The sequence below is a fragment of the Ictalurus furcatus genome, chromosome 15, assembly GCF_023375685.1.
Source record: "Ictalurus furcatus strain D&B chromosome 15, Billie_1.0, whole genome shotgun sequence".
Lineage (NCBI taxonomy): Eukaryota > Metazoa > Chordata > Actinopteri > Siluriformes > Ictaluridae > Ictalurus > Ictalurus furcatus.
In genome coordinates, this window is record NC_071269.1 from 7,499,353 (window position 1) to 7,521,311 (window position 21,959).

At 36.8% G+C, this 21,959-nt stretch overlaps 2 protein-coding genes across 2 annotated transcripts; both read left to right on the forward strand.

The window, feature by feature from the left end:
* The first annotated feature begins 6,390 nt into the window (after positions 1-6,390).
* LOC128619577 (urokinase plasminogen activator surface receptor-like) lies at positions 6,391-9,390 on the forward strand. Its single transcript, XM_053643836.1, has 5 exons — positions 6,391-6,513; positions 6,603-6,710; positions 8,012-8,158; positions 8,472-8,582; positions 8,802-9,390. The coding sequence occupies exons 1-5, from the start codon at positions 6,465-6,467 to the stop codon at positions 9,002-9,004; spliced, it is 618 nt and encodes a 205-aa protein (XP_053499811.1). The 5' UTR covers positions 6,391-6,464; the 3' UTR covers positions 9,005-9,390.
* Positions 9,391-15,546: 6,156 nt separating this feature from the next.
* LOC128619578 (urokinase plasminogen activator surface receptor-like) lies at positions 15,547-19,895 on the forward strand. Its single transcript, XM_053643837.1, has 5 exons — positions 15,547-15,877; positions 15,965-16,075; positions 18,753-18,899; positions 19,169-19,279; positions 19,517-19,895. Exons 1-5 carry the CDS (start codon positions 15,829-15,831, stop codon positions 19,648-19,650), a joined length of 552 nt encoding a protein of 183 aa, XP_053499812.1. The 5' UTR covers positions 15,547-15,828; the 3' UTR covers positions 19,651-19,895.
* Positions 19,896-21,959: the final 2,064 nt, after the last annotated feature.

Consider the following 21,959-nt stretch of genomic DNA (forward strand, 5'->3'; position numbering starts at 1 on the left):
TACCTCTCAGCACCATGCAGTAGTGTGGAAAGTGAAAGGCTGTTTAGCTCAGGGTCACATATTGTAGATGAAAACAGAAACAGGCTCACAGCTGATAATGCAGAGAAGCTCCTTCTAATAAAGAGCTTCAAGAACAAATGTCACAAAGGGCTTAACATCCACAACATAAAAACAAGGAAGCATAAACAAAGAGGGGGAAAAAACTAATTAAACAAAAGCGAGTTTAAACAAGTGGGTTTTTAGCTGCATTTTAAAAATGACCTCAGAGTCCGCAGATCTTAAATCCAAAGGGAGAGCATTCCACAATTTGGGAGCAACAACCGCAAAGGCTCAGTCACCTTTAATCTTTAATCTAGAGCAAGGAACAGCTAACAAGACCTGTTCTGAAGATCTCAGATTCCTTCTGTAGTTATAAGGTTGCAACAACTCTTATATATAAGCAGGAGCTTGACCATGCAATGCTCTAAACACCATCACAAGAATTTTCAATTGAATTGTAAATTTAACCCGGGCAGTGACAGTTGTAAAAACTGCTATACAAATAAAATTGAATTGAATTTAATAGAGAAACAAAAAGAACCAATAAAACATTACTGAAACACTTTGTCTTGCAAAACGTTTCATAATACTATACGCTTAGACCTTAAAGAAGAAATATTGAAAACAACTCATTCATAACGCTCAGATAGCCTCAGACAGGATCAGATCAAACCATAATGTTTTTCTTCCAGTAATTTGGAAGTAACTCTAGGTAGGAACTTAAGTTGTGTATGGGGAACTGAAGAACCAATGGACTAAGCACTGCAGGGGAATAGTCCAAGGAACCATTTGTTTGAATTGTTGCTTAACCCTGTCATACCTTATGCTCATAGAATTTTAAAGATCCCAGTTCAGGTGTCACTTGCTGCTATCGCTGAAATGGGTGGGTGTGGGTGGGTGTTGATATATTTGTAAATTCTTCAGTTTACTTTGCTTGCCAGCTTGTGTATAATTGATAGCTTTGCTTGAACAAACATAATTTGACACTTGCCAGCCATTAAAAGATAAAAGGTTATGATTCAGTCATAAAACAATTTCCCATGTGATCAGATTTGCATAAATACACAAATCGCGACCATTCCGTCTTTCTCTTTCTTCCTTCTAACACTTTTCCCTGACTTTCTTTCATTCTTTTCTATTTTCCTTTTTACCCAAGTCAGAGAGAAAAAAACAGTGCATTTTAATCCATCCACTGATTTTCTATACCGCTTAATGTACACAGGGTCACGGGGAGCCTGAAGCCTGTCCCAGGGAACACGAAGGTCTTTTGGTCCAACATTTTTTTTAGTGGCACTCCTAATATCTATAGTAGACTGTTGTTATGTGCTTATTCAATGATATTAAAGTCAGACATATATTGATAGCTTTTATTTCACATTAATTATAAATAATTGTATTTAAATGCTTAAATTATTCATTTACATTCATTCATTTAATTATTTGCAGTTTTGGTATTTTCCATCACACCCGTGCCCCACCTGTAAAACCTTCATGCCCCACTAGAGGGCACACACCCTTCAATTTTAATACCTTTTCCATATAAATGCATTCAGTGAACACAGTCTTCAATATTCTTACACACATTGTCCACTGATTTTCTACCACCAGCAGCACTTTATATCTCTACAACATAATTTGCAAATGTTTATGTACAAAGCTGATTAAATTAAATGAATAGGAAGCCTGTATGTAAGTGTGTCACTATGACCACTTCTGTGTACAGGAGACAGTATAGATTGCTTACTTCCTTATGAATAAATTGCACATTTATATGTACATAGTGGGAAATAAATCATGATAAGATTTCCTATAACAGCATGTCCTGAAGTGTTTTATTCTCTCTCTCTCTCTCTCTCTCTCTCTCTCTCTCTCTCTCTCTCTCTCTCTCTCTCTCTCTCTCTCTCTCACACACACACACACACACACACACACACACACACACACACTTAAGTTAAGATATGACAAAATGTTACAGAGAAACTTCATATCATGATCTTCTCTGTTCTGAAGACTTTCCCTTGTCAATACAGTTTTTCGTATGACCTTTACAAAGTGCTAACACTGGAGACTCTTTTCATGAGTAATGATAACTGACAGTTTATGATTCCTATAACATGAGTGATAAGAGGAACAAACTTATATTATTCCACAACATTACATGTATATACAATATAAACCATTAAAATGTGTAAGTCCTTAGTCAATTCAAACTTGCAATCATTGTTATAATGTAGGATTTCTTGTAATGACCGAGGCCACACTGTGATTATGGAAAGGCAAAGGGTACACATTCAATAGAATATATGAAATTCTATATGAAATTAAAAATAAATGATGTAAGCTCGGTGCTTTACTTACTGCTTTCAAATACATGTTCAATCTTATGAGTTTTTAAACATTGTGTCTGTCTACCTCATAGGTCTATTTTTTCCCTCCAGTGGTTGTAAAAGGCTTTCCTGTATTTGATGTCCACAGTGACAAGCAGAAAGTTTGAAACATAAGCAAACAAAACAAATCATTTTCTACAATATTGCCTTTTCTTAGCTTAACAGATAAAATACTAGAATATGACAGAGACAAAACAATTCATTTTATCAGCATCGTTATGATTTGGTAAATGATCACTATTAATAAATAATTTAAAACCTGCCATTTTACAGCAAATATTCTAAGTGAATTTCTAGGTCAGAAACATCATCGAAACTGCACGTCACCTCAATTGATATGGCAGTAACTGTTCTGGATATAAACCACAATAAATCACAGATGCATTTCACAGAATAGGCAGGAGCACAGTGGAGACTTATGAAAAAGTGAAAGTAGGTCATTTGGTGGGTTTCTGGTCTGGTCGCTGTATACACCAATTTGAAAAGTTACTTTTATTTATTTATTAGTTATTTATTTATATTTTACTTCAAATTATCACTGAAATAAAACGGGCATTTCAAATCTCAATCCCAGTCATATCGGTTCACACTGACCTACTCCATGATCATAATAAGGATGAATTCATTTTACTGTAGAATTTTAAAGTAATTGCTCGTCAAACTCACTGGATCTGACAGTATAAATGAGCCCGAAGGCACTTTTTAATCTATTATAAACTTGACCTTTTAAGTCCCCAGTTGACGATCAAAATCACGTATATCAGTTCACAGTTACTCTGTTGAGGTGGTTTTTGCTAATATGCAATAAATTCCTTAAAAATACTTACTCAAGGTGAGCATACTGAAGCAGCGCATGATCAGTATGCAGTATTCCAGCATGATAACGACCCCAAACACACCTCCAAGATGACCACTGCCTTGCTAAAGAAGCTGAGGGTGAAGGTGATGGACTGGCCAAGCATGTCTCCAGGCCTAAACCCTATTGAGCATCTGTGGGGCATCCTCAAATGGAAGGTGGAGGAGCACAAGGTCTCTAACATCCACCAACTCCGTGATGTCGTCATGGAGGAGTGGAAGAGGACTCCAGTGGCAACCTGTGAAGCTCTGGTGAACTCCATGCCCAAGAGGGTTAAGGCAGTGCTGGAAAATAATGGTAGCCACACAAAATATTGACAGTTTGGGCCCAATTTGGACATTTTCACTTAGGGGTGTACTCACTTTTGTTGCCAGTGGTTTAGACATTAATGGCTGTGTGTTGAGTTATTTTGAGGGGACAGTACATTTACACTGTTACACAAGCTGTACACTCACTACTTTACATTGTAGCAAAGTGTCGTTTCTTCAGTGTTGTCACATTAAAAGATATAATCAAATATTTACAAAAATGTGAGGGGTGTACTCACTTTTGTGAGATACTGTGTATATATATATATATATATATATATATATATATATATATATATATATATATATATATATATAGATAGATAGATAGATAGATAGATAGATAGAATTTATATAGAATAGATAATCACTATACTTGGTCTCCTCCAATAGGAGAGGCAGGTCACACGATAGGGAAAGCTGGGGTGTGGGTCAGGAAGGGGTTTTTCATGCAATGAGCAGACTTGTGTGTTCTTAAAGTTCTATGTATTCTTACGACACTTCTTATCTGTCTCTGAACATCTCCATGGTACTTCCAAAGTTGATCAGCCATTGCAGCTAAAGTAATCTGTTGAGCGTTCAGCGATTGCAGGATCATGTGGTAGTTGTCAGTGATTCCCAATAACTCTTTAGTCTTCTTGCCTTTTCTTCTGCTCTTTCCTTTCTTGCTCTTCTCTTGTTCCTGCTGGATCTTTTTGCAATATGAGATGTCAGATCGTCCTCTGATGGAGGCTTTAGTAATATTCGGGAAGCAGTTACCAAGAGTTACAGTTTTGTTTCTGGGTGTAATTTGTTCAGTTGTTGAGATAGGAGATGCAACGCTACAGGAGGTTGAAAACTCCATGTCAGAGGCAGGGCCGTCTAAAACATTCTGTGCAAAATAAAAGGTTATTAATTTTATTCTAGAAAGTTAGCATATTTCATCTTCAAGTTTAACAACAGCAGGGAATCAAATTGAGCCAAGAGAAGTTGAACCCACTACAGAAAGCTGATTACACATTGTAAATCTAAAAACCTTTAAGCCTGTATACTTAAACATGTTAAACATAAGGTAAATATATATTGCAAAATAATTATGAAATAAAATGATTGTCGTACCATTTGCCTTTAAGTCATGTTAGCATTTGTTAATAAAAAAAAAATAAATCAATATTGTATTTCGTTTATATCTGTGTGCGGGGCACCAGCCAAATGAGTGTGTGTGTAGGTCCTTAAACTTTTGAAAAGCAGGTGATTTGAGGCTGCTCTCTATTTGGCTTGCTTCAAATTGTCCTTGGGGTGCAGCTCATTGCGCCCAAGACACGCCCACTTTTGTTGTTAGCGAATCAATATTGTTTTGGTATTTTTTGACATAAAAATGATTGGACTGATCTCAGCTACTCTCTTTACCACTCAGCAGTGTCTGTTGATGGGCGCTGCAAGAGATTGTTAATAACGTAGAAGTCGGCGCAACATTTCTTCCAGATTAAAGAAAATTCGTTTTTATCTTTACAAAAAAAAAACATTCAAAAGAAGAAGAAAAAAAAAGAATGAAGGAGCTTGGACCAGATCGACCCAACTTAAAACTTAACCAGCAGTCAAGTGATCGAGAGCAAGCTTACACTTGTTATTGGCAAATGGAGTTGTCTAGCTGGATTTGATAAGAGTTAGAAAATGTGACAGGATGTTGTCCTGACAGGCTTTTCTGTTGAACACACACTTGATAAAAATGTATTTGCTGCTTTCATTTTCATGTGTAGATTCTCAAAGTTGGACTCACTTTGTGTTTCGTCATCAAGCACTTCCTGGTGTTCAGGAATATAAATATTTTCCCACAAAACGGTCCTGTGTATACTGTGTAACATGAACACGATCACAGTAAACAAAATGGAATGGCATCGGGTTTTATTTTTAATGGTAACAAGATAGACAGGTGACATTTATACTTATACCCTGTACTCTTATACAGTAGTAGTGACTACATAATGCTGGAGTCCATAGTTACAGTATGTCTACTTAAACAGAACTTAAGAGCTAGCAAGTTGCATTCCCACACAGCTGAGGCTATAACTTAATCCATGACAAGGCCCCTCATGATCGAAAACACACGCAATTAGGAAAATCTCTGCGGTAGATCAAGTTCTCTTTGAATGGAGTATAGTTGTAATTGACAGTATTGTCGGAAAACAACTGAAAGTTTGGGGTAATACTGTGCAAAGTGTTGCTCTGCTCTCATTTTGTCTGCCTCGTACAAAAAGGGGTTATTTCCGAATGAAGATATTCTGGTGAGGGATGATCCCATGTCCCTGCCATACATGTCAGCTGCTATTGTGGCATCTAGAAGATCAGTTGTGATTTTTCATATACTCCGCATTGTAAGGGGTTGGGTTAAAGTTACCCTGTGCAAGCGAGAAAATATTTTAATAACTTTGGTCAGCATAGATGAAGTCTAGGCATTAGGCATACACAATCCTAAATCTTACAAACTCTTGGGAAAATGTAATTGACGCATTTCTTCAGGGTATGGGGCATAGGCTGCTCTCAGAACACGTCCCATTCTGAGTTAGTACGGTTAGTACAGTCTTATAGTAATAGAAGAAAATCGTGCAAAATTGGACAACATGGAACACTTCCATACAAACACTGCAGAACACTATCATGTTTTAGGTGGGGCCTCCGGCATTGGCTTCCCAGAAAAAAGAAAAAAGTTACACACCTTCCCTTTTCAAGAAACGAAACATAAACTAGATTTATGTGTGAAGCAGATCCCTCCCTCCCTCCATACACACACCCTATTGCACATGACCATAAAAGCAGGTTCCCTCTCAGACCTTACTAACATTTGAACCTCATCTGCTTCATCTTCACACCTCAACTTCTACAGAAACACCAACGATGAAGTCTCAGGTCACACTCCTGCTCATCTGCATGCTTTTCTCCAAAGGTACTGAATCTCATATGTAGCTTTCAGTAAATTAATCCATTTATTTTCGCATCAGGCAACTGTTGATCTTCTTCATTCTTTTTCTTCAGCGCTGTCACTGACTTGTCGACAGTGTATTTATCCATTATCTCCAACATGCACGGATACGCAGACCTGTGCAGATCAGTGTCTCACTTCCACCACTTCTGTGTACATGAGTAAGTAAAAGAAATGATTACTTCAGATCCTTATGAATAAATAAAATACATTCATATGTATTTAGTAAGGAATAAGGCAGTTGATTATTTTACTGTAACAGTATGTCCTGAAGTGTGTGGTTTTTTTCTTTCTTTCTCCTGAAATTGATTAAATAAAAAATAAAATTGTTTTAAATAAAAAAATAAACAGCTTGTCATGTTTCGGAGAAACTGAAAGTGTGACCTCCTCTGTGCTGAAGACCCCACCCCCCCCATGACTTTACATCTTTACAGCTGTACCACACAATTAAATATAAACTATAAACTATTAAAAAGTGTCATTCCTCAGTAAACTTAAACTTGTAATCGCTGTAATAATGTAGGTTTTCCTGTAACGAGTTGTTTTTTTCCATCACGGAAGGGTGTGGCGTTTTGTCTCACTACATCGTTATTTCCCGCTGCGCGTTTCCTCCATAACACACTCCTACTCGGAGTTTGACGCAGGAGTAGTATGGAAAGCCAAAGGGGTCATATAAAAATCACTAGTGGTTTTTGAAATAGGGGTAGTACAACTGTGTTATTAAAGTACATTATATAAATAAGATTAAAAATTCCTCTCGATGCTGAAGCCTCTGAGGCCCCCTAGTGTCTGAGATCCGGGGCTGCAGCCTTTGTAGCCCGTTGGGTTAAAGCAACTAATCAAACATTATACTTATTTTATATACTTAATTTATTTACAATGATAAAATAACAAGAAGAATGTCACCTTGTCTTTTTTAAATCTTCATCTGTGCAGTTTGGGTGAGCTCTAGCCTCAGATTCCTGTTCTTGGTTGACTTGGTAGCATATTCACCTCAAGGTTCGACATGTTGTGCATTCTGAGTTGCGTTTCTGCTCAACACGGTTGTAAAGAGTGGTTATTTGAATTCATGTGGCCTTCCTGTCAGCTCGAACCAGACTGGCCATTCTCCTCAAACTCTTTCAGCAAAAAGACGTTTCTGCCAGAGAACTGCAACTCACTGGGTGTTTTTTTTCTCTTTTAAATCACTACTGTGCATTAAAATCTCAGAACATCAGCAGTTTCTGAAAAACCCAAACATGCCAGTCATTTTTCCTACTGTTTTTTCTTTCATTATCAACCATATCACATGCTTACCTACTGCAGGATTGCACAATACACCATTTTCCTTTTTCACATAAGCAGTTCAACATTATTGTTAAATCAAGCAAATCACATTGTGTAAACTATTGCACAATCTCAAGTTCAGTACTTATATTAATGTAGAACACGTGTTTACACTGATATGTATAATGTCCTATAGGTGGTGCAAAGTTGCCAGATGTTAATGTGAAGACTTGCGGCACGGCAGATTCTTGTGTAACCGGGAGCATGAATCTGGGAATGATGAAAATAGATAACAATGCCAAATGCTGCAAAACTGATCTCTGCAACACTGAAACGCTGCCAGGTAAAACAAGACACCCTGAAAGTGGTTCAGTTTTCTGTTTTTATTTTCCATTTCATTCAAATTCTAGATATCGCTTTTATTTCACAGTACAAACTTAGAATTTGTTACTTAATCTTTGGCAGTTCCTCTTTATAGGTGTGTTGTATGTGTGATGGAGGATAATACGTGTTTAAATGCATTTTAAAAAAGTTTTTATATAATTACAGTAGACTATATTTTATCTTCCAAGTATAGTATTAGATATTATTGTAGTAATTCTTGGTGACGTATGAGACACAATGAGCTGCTTGTTTGATTTTATTTCTCTGCTAAGCTCCTCCGAAGCAGGCTCCCAATGGGAGATCGTGTTACGGCTGTGATGCTAACGGCTGTTCAGTAAAAGTGAACTGTGAAGGAAGTGAAGATCGCTGCATCAGTGCATCAGGTGAACATGTTCATCTCTGTTATGGATGTAATCGAATATGAATACTTTATTCAGGATGAACATATATACTGCTCTCAACAGATTTTTTTTTTTAGGAATTTTCACCACACGGGGCATTTTGATAAGTTTTGTTCTTTATTCATTTATTTCTAAATTTACTCTCTCTCTCTCTCTCTCTCTCTCTCTCTCTCTCTCTCTCTCTCTCTCTTGCTCTCTCAGTTCAACAAGGGAGCAATACCATCTCTATGAAAGGATGTGTATCCAAGAGCATCTGTGCTGCTTCTGGATCAACAAGCACGTCCGGAATCGGTATATCAAACATCCAGTGTTGTGAGGGGAATCTGTGTAACGGTGCTGAGAACTTCACACTGAGTTTCCTCCTCATGATCGTCCCTCTGCTCTCCTCCGTCCTCTTCTACTGAAATCTCCACTGATGGAGCAGCTCATGAAAAGTAGAAGTTTCTTTTTTAGCATGTGATTTAAATTTTGATTGATTGTTTTAGAGTTAACTGTCCTATATACACACATACATACACACACACACACACACATACACACACAATGCCCTCCATTAATATTGGCACCCTTGGTAAATATGAGTAAAGAAGGCGGTGAAAATTGTATTTGTTTAACCTTTTGATCTTTTCTTAAAATAATTCCCCCAAAAAAAAATACTCCGCTCTCATAGATATCAAACAATTTTTTACTATTACCAAATGCTTTATTGTGAGAGTACCAAACTGTTTTGTGGCTGAGATGTTTGTACTGTTTATAAAATAAAGAAACATACTATTCTGCTTGAAAAAAATGATAGATATTATTTCCCTAAGTTTTTTTAACTAATTAATTTTAATATCAAAGATATTTCTGTATGAATTGCGAGTAGTGCAGTGCCGGGTAAGTACTACACTGTAAAAAAAATGATTTGTTGTTAAATATAATACACATGAACTGCATACTATTTACTTAAAAGAATTCGCACGTGATTTTGGGTAAAATCCTGTTTCTATAAAGAATGTAACACGTGACTATGGAAAGCCAAAGGGGTCACATAGAAACAAAATGCAGCCTTGTTTGAAATTGAGAAATATAAACTATGCATGCAGGCCTGAACTGGGACAAAAAAAAAATCATGCTGGGAGACACACTCACCCATACACCCACAATAAATTTTAATACCACTGACCACCTGATGTTTGCTCACCAACCAATTTACTACTGTATCTAATCAGCCAGTCACGTGGCAGCAGCACAATTAACTGGGAGGGTCAGAAATGTGATTTAAGTGACTTTGACCGTGGCATGGTTGTTGTTGCTCAGACCTTACTCACAGTTGAACCCCGGCTGCTTCATCTTCACACCTCAACTTCTACAGAACCACCAATGATGAAGTCTCAGGTCACACTGCTGTTCATCTGCATGCGTTTCTCCAAAGGTACTCAAGCTGACATGGAGCTTTCAATAAATCAATTGGTCAGTAGCTCCTTTGTGTGTATAGTTAATTATTGCAAGTTTTTCATAGTTTTTCATTCTCATTTTTCTTTAGTGCTCTCTTACCACAGACCATAAACATTTGAAGGAATCTTCCAGCTTCTGCTTACATTGGCTCTAGTATGCTAGCGTATTGATTCACACCTGGAAAAGCAGCATGCTGTTTTAAACAGGGCTTGATTAAATTGAAATGTTTATTACACTTCACATAAAATAAGTGCTATTTTATGACAAATAGCCTAGCTTATTATGTACTGCAGAATGCATTATACTGTGTAAGTGTTCAAATATACAGTATATGGCCACAAAAAATATATATTTGAACTCTTTGTCCTTCCATGGTCACAGTTCCACCTCATGAGCACTTTGATGTATGATAGCGAGAGATGAAACAGCAGGAAAGTAGTGGAAAGAAATAACGGTTCCTGAATAGAAGACTTCCTGTCTCCAGCGATACAACTTTTCTTGCTGAAAAAAAAGTAGCTCGTTACTGGAAAACCATGGGAGTAGGAGCCATGATGGGATTATTAGGGGGCCATGATAGCAGGGCCAATTGGGGAATTTCACCAGGACACACCCCTACTCCTTACAAGGAGTGTCCTGGTATTTTTAATGACCACAGAGAGTCAGGACCTCGGTTTAACATCTCATCCGAAAGATGGTGCTATTTTTACAGCATAGTGTCCTTGTCAATATACTTGGGCATTAGGCCACACACAGAACACAGAGTGAGCGCCCCCTGCTGACCTCACTAATACCGATTCCAGCAGCAACCTTAGTTTTCCCCAGGAGGTCTCCCATCCAGGTCAGGCTCAACCCTACTTAACTTCAGCAGAAAACCAGGCAAGAACTGCAGGTAGGCTCTGGCATCCCTTACCACTTTACCAGCACTTCAATCCACCATTGCTTGAATCCAAAAAAAGGTAAGATAATAATAACATCCTCTTCCAAAATTCTGTCTAAAAGAGATAGAATCCTCCCAAACATGTTAAAATGTTTGATTATTGTCTCCAAGTTCAGGTATATAATATTACTCAGAAAGCGTCCTCAGTAAAACCGCTAAAATGCCAGATTAGTTCAGCTAGTCCTCACAAGAACCAAAAAGTTTGCTCATATCACCCCTATCTGACCCATATTGTCCTGGCACCCAGTAAAATTTGGTACTAATTATAAAACGTCACTAATAAAGCACTATAATCCTCTGAATGGTCTCGTCCTGGAGTACCCGTGTGACCTTTTGATCTATCATGATCCAATCAAAATGTGCAGGTTCTTTATTAGAACCTAGAATAATGATGACCACAGCAGGGATGGAGCGTCTGTGAAACATTTTAAAACTTCTTTATTTTGATCTTTTAAAAAAAAAAATTACAAAAAAGGTAACTAACAATTAAAGTGTAAAGACTTTAAAGAAAAAAAAACAAAAACCAGCCAGCTCATTCTTCCGTGACATGGAAGTGTGAACAAGGTCTATTAGCTTCCTTAAGATTAGATGTAGAAGTTTCTCTTCCTTAAATTTTGTGTAGTCAGTGTGCATCGGTGATATTTTTGGACTGCAATACGCTTCTGTGAAATGACTTTACTTCTCTAAGAGCTCTGTATAATCTGTGGTTTGCTCTTAGTGTAACAACTGTCCTTGTGTTAAAAGAAATAAATAGACTGCATAAAAATGATAGCTTAGCAAGTGAAGACATCTGAATAAAGTAAAGGTTATCTAATCTTTGTCATTATGGGATTATTAAATAACATAAATAAGACCATTAAGACTATTTCTAGACATTTTTTTTCCCTAATCTTAAGCTTTAAATGGTCTTATTTGATTGGCAGAGGATTTTTGTAGATAAGGCAGATTATTATTGGCACATGATTTCTGGTTCGTTCAAGAAATAAATGCTTGAAATAAGCTAAATTTTTTGCTAATAGAATAAGACAAAAGTAAAATGCTAGAAATATGTTTAATCATCTGGTATCTGCAAAAAAAAATCAAATAAAGAAAAATGTTTGTTAAATGTGCTTATATTCATGTTTCTACTTGCTAAAATGTACTTTTTGTAGTTCTTATTATTATTTTAATGGCATCAGCCAGTTCCAAAACATTGGAATCAGCAGGCTCATGCACGTGGACTTCCTCTTACAAGACTTGTTTTTGTCTTTCATGCAAAGGCAAGAAGTTTAAGAAGCAAAGACACAAACTAAGCATAAAGAGGTGGCAGGTTAAATAAAGTTTCCACTTCAAATTTGCTGGAAATTGTCAGTTTTCTAAATCAATAGTCATAATTTACCAAAGCTTTTGCTAAAGGAGCTGATAAAACTTGTAGTTTTACTTCCGCCATTTTATTTCCCATCTTCTAGGAAACGGTTTCACAACCACGGTTTAAAAAAGGGCCCCTACGAGGTCACTGCATACATGCATTGTGCTGAAAGACCCATATGGTGGAGCACGGATTTTAAATGCAGTCAGTAAAGCGCTGGGTTCAGAACGTGCATGTTTGTTAAAATCATTTTGCATTTAAAGAGGCAAGAAAGCGTCAAGTTGAAGATTATGCAAGTATATGAGACATCGGATGTTGAAGAACTTCGTTCTGGTCACACAATACGTAAACATGCGCGGACAGTAATGCAATCTTTTTTTTCTCACTTCTTATGTTTTCCCCTCACTTCTTATTTTTTCCTCACTCCTTATTTTTCTGACTTCCCAATTTTCAAAAGGCATCTGAGTTTATGTGGTGTACTGTATGTATTACTTCCAAGCACTTATCAGACCCCGCACTGCACTACGCTCCCTCCGATCGCCTAGCACCGCTCGACTGGTCCCGCCATCTCTCGGGGTGCAAGGTAGGCATGCATCAAGACTCCACTCTGTTCTAGCACCTACAGTAAGTGGTGGAATGAACGTCCCCTAGATGTCCGAACAGCTGAGTCACTAGCTGTGTTTCCATCCACGTATTTTTATGTGAATTTTGGTATATCACATTCAAAACAATGCTCGACGGAAACACTAGATACGAATAAAATCTCCAAAATGCGCTCAATTGAGGCGGATAAATGTTTTATTTGATAAGAAGACATAAACTATGATGAAAACACATTTACTGAATGAATTCCTTGATGAGCAACAACAAAAAGTCATGTCACTTTGCCTCAATAAATCACGTGATTGGATAATTGGCTAAGAAAAAAAGTCATTTGAGGCCATTCTGATCAATTTAGATAAAGTTCTACATTTACATGTACGATTTATATTTCTATTTACATTTAACGTTTACTTTTCTTTTCTTTTTTTTTACACCAAAACTAAAAAGTATTATTTGACAAGAGTCGCTATCTAAATGTATCACAATGGCATCAAATGTTCCAAAAAAATTAAGAGACAAAAAAAAAAAAAAAAAAAAAGAGCATTGGGAATTTATCTCCTTACCACCACTCACCTAAACACAGAACACTTATTAGTTAATAAATCACCCACAGGTGCAGGCTAATCATTACCACTCCCTCTCCCAACTCCACCCCCCATTCCCAAACTGCCGCTCGACCACGTGTAAAGGGTATGGAAAACATTCCTTAAATTTAATGTGTAGAATTACACAAAAAGGATGTGTACCTGATGTGGCTTCTGTTTGTCTGGGTATTTTTCCTTTTAATTGTCATGATGTCATTGGTTTGTGTAATTTCCTGTTTTGGCTCCTCCTCTTCCCTTTCGTGTTATGGTTGAATGGGAGAGGTAGGTTTGAGTTTTCAGTAATCTTGTTTCATCTTTATTTAAATCATCATTTATATACTTATATACCCATTTTAGTTTGTGTGTATATTGCTATTTATTTATCTGTGTGATTATTTTTGTTGTTTTACCCTTCTTTTGAGTGACTTTTTTGTTTCACCATGTGCTCCCCCGCCCCTTTCATGTTATGGTTGAATGGGAGAGGAGAGTGAGAGAGGTCCCTTTCGTGTTATGGTTGAATGGGAGAGAGGGGAGAGAATAAACAAAGAGTCGACCCAGCTGCTGTCCGCCTACATTTTTTTCTGGATTAAATAAAACGCACAATGCAGACTACAACCAGTTATACATGCTCTTTCCTCCACAGTCTTCAACATGTTTACTGTGATTTCCATATAGTTTTCCATGAGATTTACACTCTCTGACAAAGCATCCCTCCATCCATCCGTTCATTTTCTATACCACTTATCTTACTGGGTCGCGGGGAACCTGGAGCCTACCCCAGGGAGCATGGGGCACAAGGCAGGGTGCCCCTTACTGTGGTGAAAAAGTTAGGACTGACTCCCTGGTGTTTAAAGCACCAGTGTCTCTCAAAATGTTGTCAGTCAATTAAGGATCGAAACCCTTCAGATAGAAATTGAGCATATTCTGAAGCAAATGAATCTGTGCGTGTGGTTTTAGCTTGCATTTGAAAGGGAGAGGCCACTTTGCTTTTGTAAATGGTTGTAGTCTGCGTTGTGTGTTTTATTTAATCCAGAAAAAAAAATGTAGGCGGACGGCAGCTGGGTCGACTCTTTGTTTATTCTCTCCTCTCTCTCTCCTCTCCCATTCAAGGGCACATGTTGAAACAAAATACAAAAAAATCACTCAAAAGAAGGGTAAAACAACAAAAATAATCACACAAATAAATAAAATAGCAATATACACACAAATTCAAATGAGTACATAAGTATATAAATGATGATTTAAACAAGATTACAGAGAACTCAAAACTAAACCTAACTCTCCCATTCAATCATAACACGAAAGGGAAGAGGAGGAGCCAAAACAGGAAATTACACAAACCAATGACATCATGACAATTAAAAGGAAAAATACCCAGACAAACAGAAGCCACATCAGGTACACATCTTTTTTGTGTAATTCTACACATTAAATTTAAGGAATGTTTTCCATACCTGTTACACTTTTACTTATCTTTGACTTGTTAATAGGAAATGGCTAACACAGCAGATTTAGTAGGTGAAGCACTAGACTGCTTTTTTAACTTTAATGTCGGACACTCATTCTTCCAACGACCCCTTCACTAGTAATAATTACACTTTCTATTCGAGTAATTCTTCCCAAATCTGCTTCGCTGTCTTACAGGAGAAACAAAATGTAAAACCTGATTGGAGTTTTTTCTTGGTCTTGGTGAATATGGAAAGCCAAAGGGGACACATAGAATCAAAATGCAGCTTTGTTTGAAATTGAGAAATAATCAACTGTGCATCCAGGACTGGACTGGGTCAAAAAAAAACACTCACCCAGGCCACTCTATACACCCACAACAAATTTTATGACCTCTGACCACTCATTCGCTCATTGAAAAATTTATTAGGAACCGCTGTCCACCTGCTCAATACAATACTGCATCTAATCAGTCAATCATATGACAACAGCACAATGAATAATATCATGCAGATACAGGTCAAGATCTTTGGTTAATGTTAACAAATGGGGGAAAATATGATGCAAGTGACTTTGATTGTGGCAAGGTTTCTGTTTTCAGACTGGCTGGTTTGAGTATTTCAGAAACTGCTGATTCGAGTTGAATTTTAACATACAACAGTCAAAGGCAGACAAAGAAAAGAAAGACAAAGTTAAACCCCTTCCCTTTTCATAGAACAAAACATAAGCTATATTTATATGTGAAATAAATCCCTCCCTCCATACACACACCCCATTGCACATCACCAAAAAACCAGGCTTCCTTTCAGACTTGCATTTTAACCCCATCTGCTTCATCTTCACACCTCAACTTCTACGGAAACACCAACGATGAAGTCTCAGGTCACACTCCTGCTCATCTGCATGCTTTTCTCCAAAGGTACTGAATCTCACTTGGAGCTCATTTCAGTAAATTAGTAATCGTCATCATCAACTGTTTTTCATTTACTTTCTCATTTTTCTTCAGCGCTGTCGCTGACTTGTCACCAAAGTGTGCCACACTTATCTGGAACATGCACCAATGAAAAGATAACCTGTGCAGATCAGTGTCTCACCGCCACCACTTCTGTGTACATGCGTAAGTAAAAGAATTGAATTCCTTTTGAATAAAATCTAAATTTATATATAATTAGTAAGGAATAAAACACAACAGGGTGGTTAATTATTTTTCTATAACACCATATCCTGGAGTCTTTTTTTTTATTTCTCTTGAAGTTAATAAGAGAAAAAACCCCAAAAGAAACAACATTTTGTCATGTTTCTGAGAAGCCGAAAGTGTAAACTGCTCGGTGCTGAAGACTTCCCCTCGTGTTTACATCTTTACAGCTGTTCCACACAATTAAACTATATAATAATAACTATGAAAAATAACTGGAAACCATTAAAACGTGTCATTCCTCAGTAAATTCAAACTTGTAATCACTGTAATAATGTAGGTTTTCTTGTAATGAGCTACCTTATCCATCATGGAGGGGCGTAGCATTGTGTCTCACTACACCGTAATTTCCCTGCAGTGCCGTTCCTCCATCACACACACACACACACACAGACACACACACACATTCTTTTTTTTCTTTATGTCATATACCAGAACAATAAAATAAAACAAAAAGGAAAATTGTACCACGTATGTAACATTATCATATGGAGATTCCTTCAGCTTTTGACACAAATATCCTCCCTCCCCTGAACTGACAAATCCCTTTCCAAGCACATATTAAAACTTTTACAATTTTTTTTAATAAATAATTATATTGAAATTTAAATCACTGTGCATACTTTTATCTTTTCAAATAACAACTCCAAGATATGTTACTGTATTTTCGATTGGGACATTACATAAATTAGTGTATTCTTTAAGGGGAAACGGAACCATGTCATCAGCAAATTGGAATGATTTTGGATTCTTTTCCTAAAGCTGTAATGCCTTGAAAATATCCCCTTTTAATGTGAAGAGCCATTATTTGTGATGCTAACTAAAAAATTACAATAAAAAGGGGAGATTGGACACCCTTGTTTTATCCTTCTGCCCATTTCAAGTCCCCCATGCTAATTTTACAGAACTGGTGCATCCTTTGTATAATGTATTTTTAAAAAAAAGATTTTAGAAAATAACTACCAAACCCAAAGAATTCACTTACTTTAAATAGAAATATATGTTCTATGGTATTAAAAGCCGTGTGAAAATCAATAAATAGGATAAAATTATTTTCCAAAATATATTCTTTGATGTCCAGCATGTCTAGTATCAATCTGATATTATTACTAAGGTGAATTCCTTTAATACATCCAGTCTGTTTTTTGTCGATAATATTGTTTTTTTGTTTTGTTTTTTTTGTAGGTATTAAACAATTAGGTAATTAGGTATTAAATAACTTGCCATCGTTATTTAATAAACTTACGGGTCTCCACTTTTCCAAATGAAGAATACGGCTTCAGAATTAATGTAACAATACCTTGTCTTAAAGAGGTGGGCAATCCCTCTTTTTCAATAGATTCATTATATAGAGCCAGCAAAAAGGGACCTAATTTGTCTCTAAAGATCCTATAAAGTCCATCATTACACACGTTTTAATTTCACAAGGTGTTTCATTACTTCTTGATGGCCATCGAACTAAGTCCTTCAGATATGAAGTCCTAAGGCCGCGGGAAATAGATTTTTATATTTGTTTGAATTTAGTTTCATAATTATTATTATTATTTTTAAAAACACGTATAATTTAGTTGTCTGTTATTGGTGGCATATGAATTCACAAGAGTTTAAAGAGTATGATCAATGTTAACATGTACTATTAGCATTCTTCCCAAACTATCAGTTTCATAGCAAAGGACCTGACCTCTGACGATTTCTTTTAGTACAGCGAACCCTGCTGATCTAGTGCTATAATGTGAAAACCATATATCACTTCCTCATTGACTCCTCCAGAACTTGTCATCTTCTTTACATGCATGTGTTCCCTAAAAATAAAGATTTCCTTTTCAAAAGATTACGCAAACCGCTGGCATGAATTGAAAAACAAAAAACTGAAATAGACATCAAAGTTTACACTTGTCCTTTTCTTAAGTTACATTAATATCTTTAAACTAACAGGGTCTTTTAATAATTTCTGGAGCAGAAATATCTTCAGTATATAAAGTTATAAATGCAAAACACATTCAATATGTAACACAAGCTATAAATACAGATTGTATGCTTATATATTTGCAGTTGTACGTAGGCATAGAAACCAGTTAAACAAAAACATTTTCAACTATAACACATTTTTGGGAGATGTATGAAAACACCAGCGTAGATTTACATACAATTGGTTTTTAATACTGTGTGTTGTAACCTGGATGATTCAACGACTGCTTTGTGGTAGTTCTTCATGAGGCCCTTGTTTGTCCTGAACAGTTAAACCGCCCAATGTCCACATTCTTCGGTTTTCCAGAATCTTCCTCATATTTGACCCCTTTCCAACATTGGCTTTATGATGTTGAGATTCATCTTTCCCACTTTTTTTAATTTGTATGGAGTAAAAATATAAACTATGCATCCTAATCGATTTGTTTATTATTTTTACTCCAATTATGGATATTTACATAAAAAGTATAATAATCAATATATACTCCAGGATTACACAACACACCATTTCCCAGTTCAACATTATTTTAAAATCAATCACATCCTGTAAACTATTGCACAAGCGCATGTTCAGTACTTCTTATATTAGTGTAGAACGCGTGTTCACACTGATACGTGGAATGTTCTATAGGTGGTGCAAAGATGTCGGATGCTAATATGAAGGCTTGCGGCAAGGCAGAGACGTGTGTGAGCGAGAGCATGAACCTGGGAGTGATGAAAATGGTCAACAATGTCAAATGCTGCCAAACTGATCTCTGCAATGCTGAAACGCTGCCAGGTAAAACAACACACTCTGAAAGCGGTTCAGTTCTCTGTTTTTATTTTCCATTTTATTCACATTCTAGATATCTACTTTATTTCGCAGTAAAAACTCTTTATTGGTGTGTTGTATGCGTGATGGAGGATAATACATGTCTACATTTGTTTAATATAATTACAGTAGATTATATTTTATCTTCAAATTATAGTATTAGATATTACTGGAGTAATTCTTGGTGACGTATGAGACACAATGAGCTGTTTGTTTGATTTTATTTCTCTGCTAAGCTTCTCCGAAGCAGGCTCCCAATGGGAGATCGTGTTACAGCTGTGATGCTAACGGCTGCTCAGTAACAGTGAACTGTGAAGGAAGTGAAGATCGCTGCATCAGTGTATCAGGTGAACATGTTCATCTCTGTTATGGATGTAATGGAATATGAATACTTTATTCAGAATGAACATGTATACAGCTCTACACAGGGCATCTGGTTGAGACTAGCGGTGTGTCCCGGGTGCATTTTCATGATTTTTGCTCTTTATTGTTATTCCTTTATTTCTAAATTCTCTCTCTCTCTCTCTCTCTCTCTCTCTCTCTCTCTCTCTCTCTCTGTCTGTCTCTTGTGTACTATATCTCAGTTAAACAAGGAAGCGACACCATGTCTATGAAAGGATGTGTATCCAAGAGCCTCTGCACTTCTTCTGGATCACCAAGCACATCAGGAATCGATATGTCAAATGTGAAGTGTTGTGAGGGAAATCTGTGCAATTGAGGTGCTGAGAGCTTCCACCACTGATGGAGCATCTCACTTAAAGCCTTATCATTTAAAGACTTTATGTCCTGTTAAATAATTCAGTCATGTTTCTCAATGTTCTATTGGGAGAGTGTGTGATGATGTTGATGATGATGATGATGATGATGTAAATGTTTATGATCAGAACCTATCAGGGAAAAAAAAGATTTATTTTGTTTGTAAAGCAATTAAAAAGTCCAGTAATAAACGGAATATTACTCAGGTCTATAGATTTTTTTATTATTATTATTTTTTAAAAACATTTTTGTGCTCAAAATTAGAACCTGTACATGAAATACATTATAGTTTTTTATTAGTATTACCAAATGTTTTATTTGTGAGAGAACCAAACATCTTTGTGGCTGAGATGTTTACTTTGTTTATAAATATCATATACAGTCATGGCCAAAAGTTTGTGATCACTATACTATATATTATATATGTATAGTGATCACAAACTTTTGGCCATGACTGTAGACAAATATATCAAGATACTGTAGACAAATCATACTTGTCTGTCTGAAAAAATGCCAGATCTTATTTTCCATAAGGTATTTATAAGGCAGACATACAAATCCAAAACATGAATCAACACCGTGAATGGGAAACAGGCAGAGGTCAGCTGATCAACAAATAGCAAAGACTAGGCAATAGTCTAGTCTAAAAAAATACAAGACTGTAAATGAGAAAGCAAAAGTATATCAAGAAGCAGGAAATCGGAACACAGAACAAAGGCTCGGTAATGACAGATGGGTGAATGCTGATTTTATTATCCACCCACACAATTTCTATACCGCTTATCCTACAGTGTCGCGGGGAACCTGGAGCCAATCCCAGGGAGCATGGGGCACAAGGACGGCCAGGGTGCAACCTGGACGGGGTGCCAATCCATTGCAGGGCACAATCACACACACATTCATACACTAAGGACACTTTGGACATGCCAATCAGCCTACCATGCATGTCTTGGGACTGGGGGAGGAAACCGGAGTGCCCGGAGGAAACCCCCACAGCACAGGGAGAACACACAAACTCCACACACACAGGGCATCGGCGGGAATCAAACCCCAACCCTGGAGGTATGAGGCAAACCTGCTAACCACTAAGCCACTGTTGCTGCTGTTGTTATTATAATTATTATTATTATTATTATTAAACCATAAATACATGTTTAAAAAGTGCAGATGTTTCATTTCACAGAGGTAGTCTCTGACACCAAAATATTAATATTTTATTTCGAATTATAGATATAATAAAACGGGTATTTCAAATCTCAATCCCAGTCATATCGGTTCACACTGACCTACTCCATGCTCACAATAAAGATGAATTCATTTTACTGTAGAATTGTAAAGTAATTGCTCGTCAAACTCACTGGATCTGACAATATAAATGAACCTGGAGGCACTTTTTAAATCTATTATAAACTTGGCATTTCAAATCCCCAGTCGACGATCAAAATCACTTATATCAGTTCACAGGTACTCTGTGTGCCAAATAAAAGGTTATTAATTTTATTCTAGAAAGTTTGCATATTTCAACTTCAAGTGTAAAAAGAGCAGTGAATCGAATTGATCCAAGAGAAGTTGAACCTACTACAGAATGCTGATTACACATTGTAAATCTAAAAACCTTTAAGCCTGTATATTCATAGATACTGTGAATTGGTGTGTGTTTGTTTTGTTACTTATTTTGTTGGGAAATTATGTTAGATTAAAATATAAAATAGAGACATTAAGAAAAAGGGAGAAAAAAGACCCTGTACGTAGAGCTAGAAGAAGGGGCGGCAGCAAGGTGAGCCTGCAGAAATAGATCAGAAGAGTCCTGCGTGTGTACAAAAGACACGCCCACAGACACTCGCACGAACACAGAGAAGAGTTTAAGAAACTTTATGCAATTTAATTAAGTAAACACATATAAAAGAATTATTTTTTAACAGAGGTTTTACACGAGAAATCGGGGGATGAATGGTTTTCCTGTTTACGGCCCAAGGAAGTTGAGAAGCCTGAGTGCCTTTAGACGTGGTAGAAATCGGGGGTGTTTGCATGCCATAAGACATCGTATAGCTCATCTGGATAGCCGCATCCAAATATCTTTTCTTCATGAGGGGCACTGAAATACAAGTTTGAGTAGATGCCTCCATTCTCTCTTTCCGTAAAGGCAGCACGGCTAAACGTGTCTGAGTGCCAGAATCCACTTTATGCCGTTTGAGAAGGGGTCCGGCAAATTGGGTCTGTTGCGGTCCTCCTCTTAAAGGATGCTCCATGGGCTTGTTTAGAAGGCCCAGG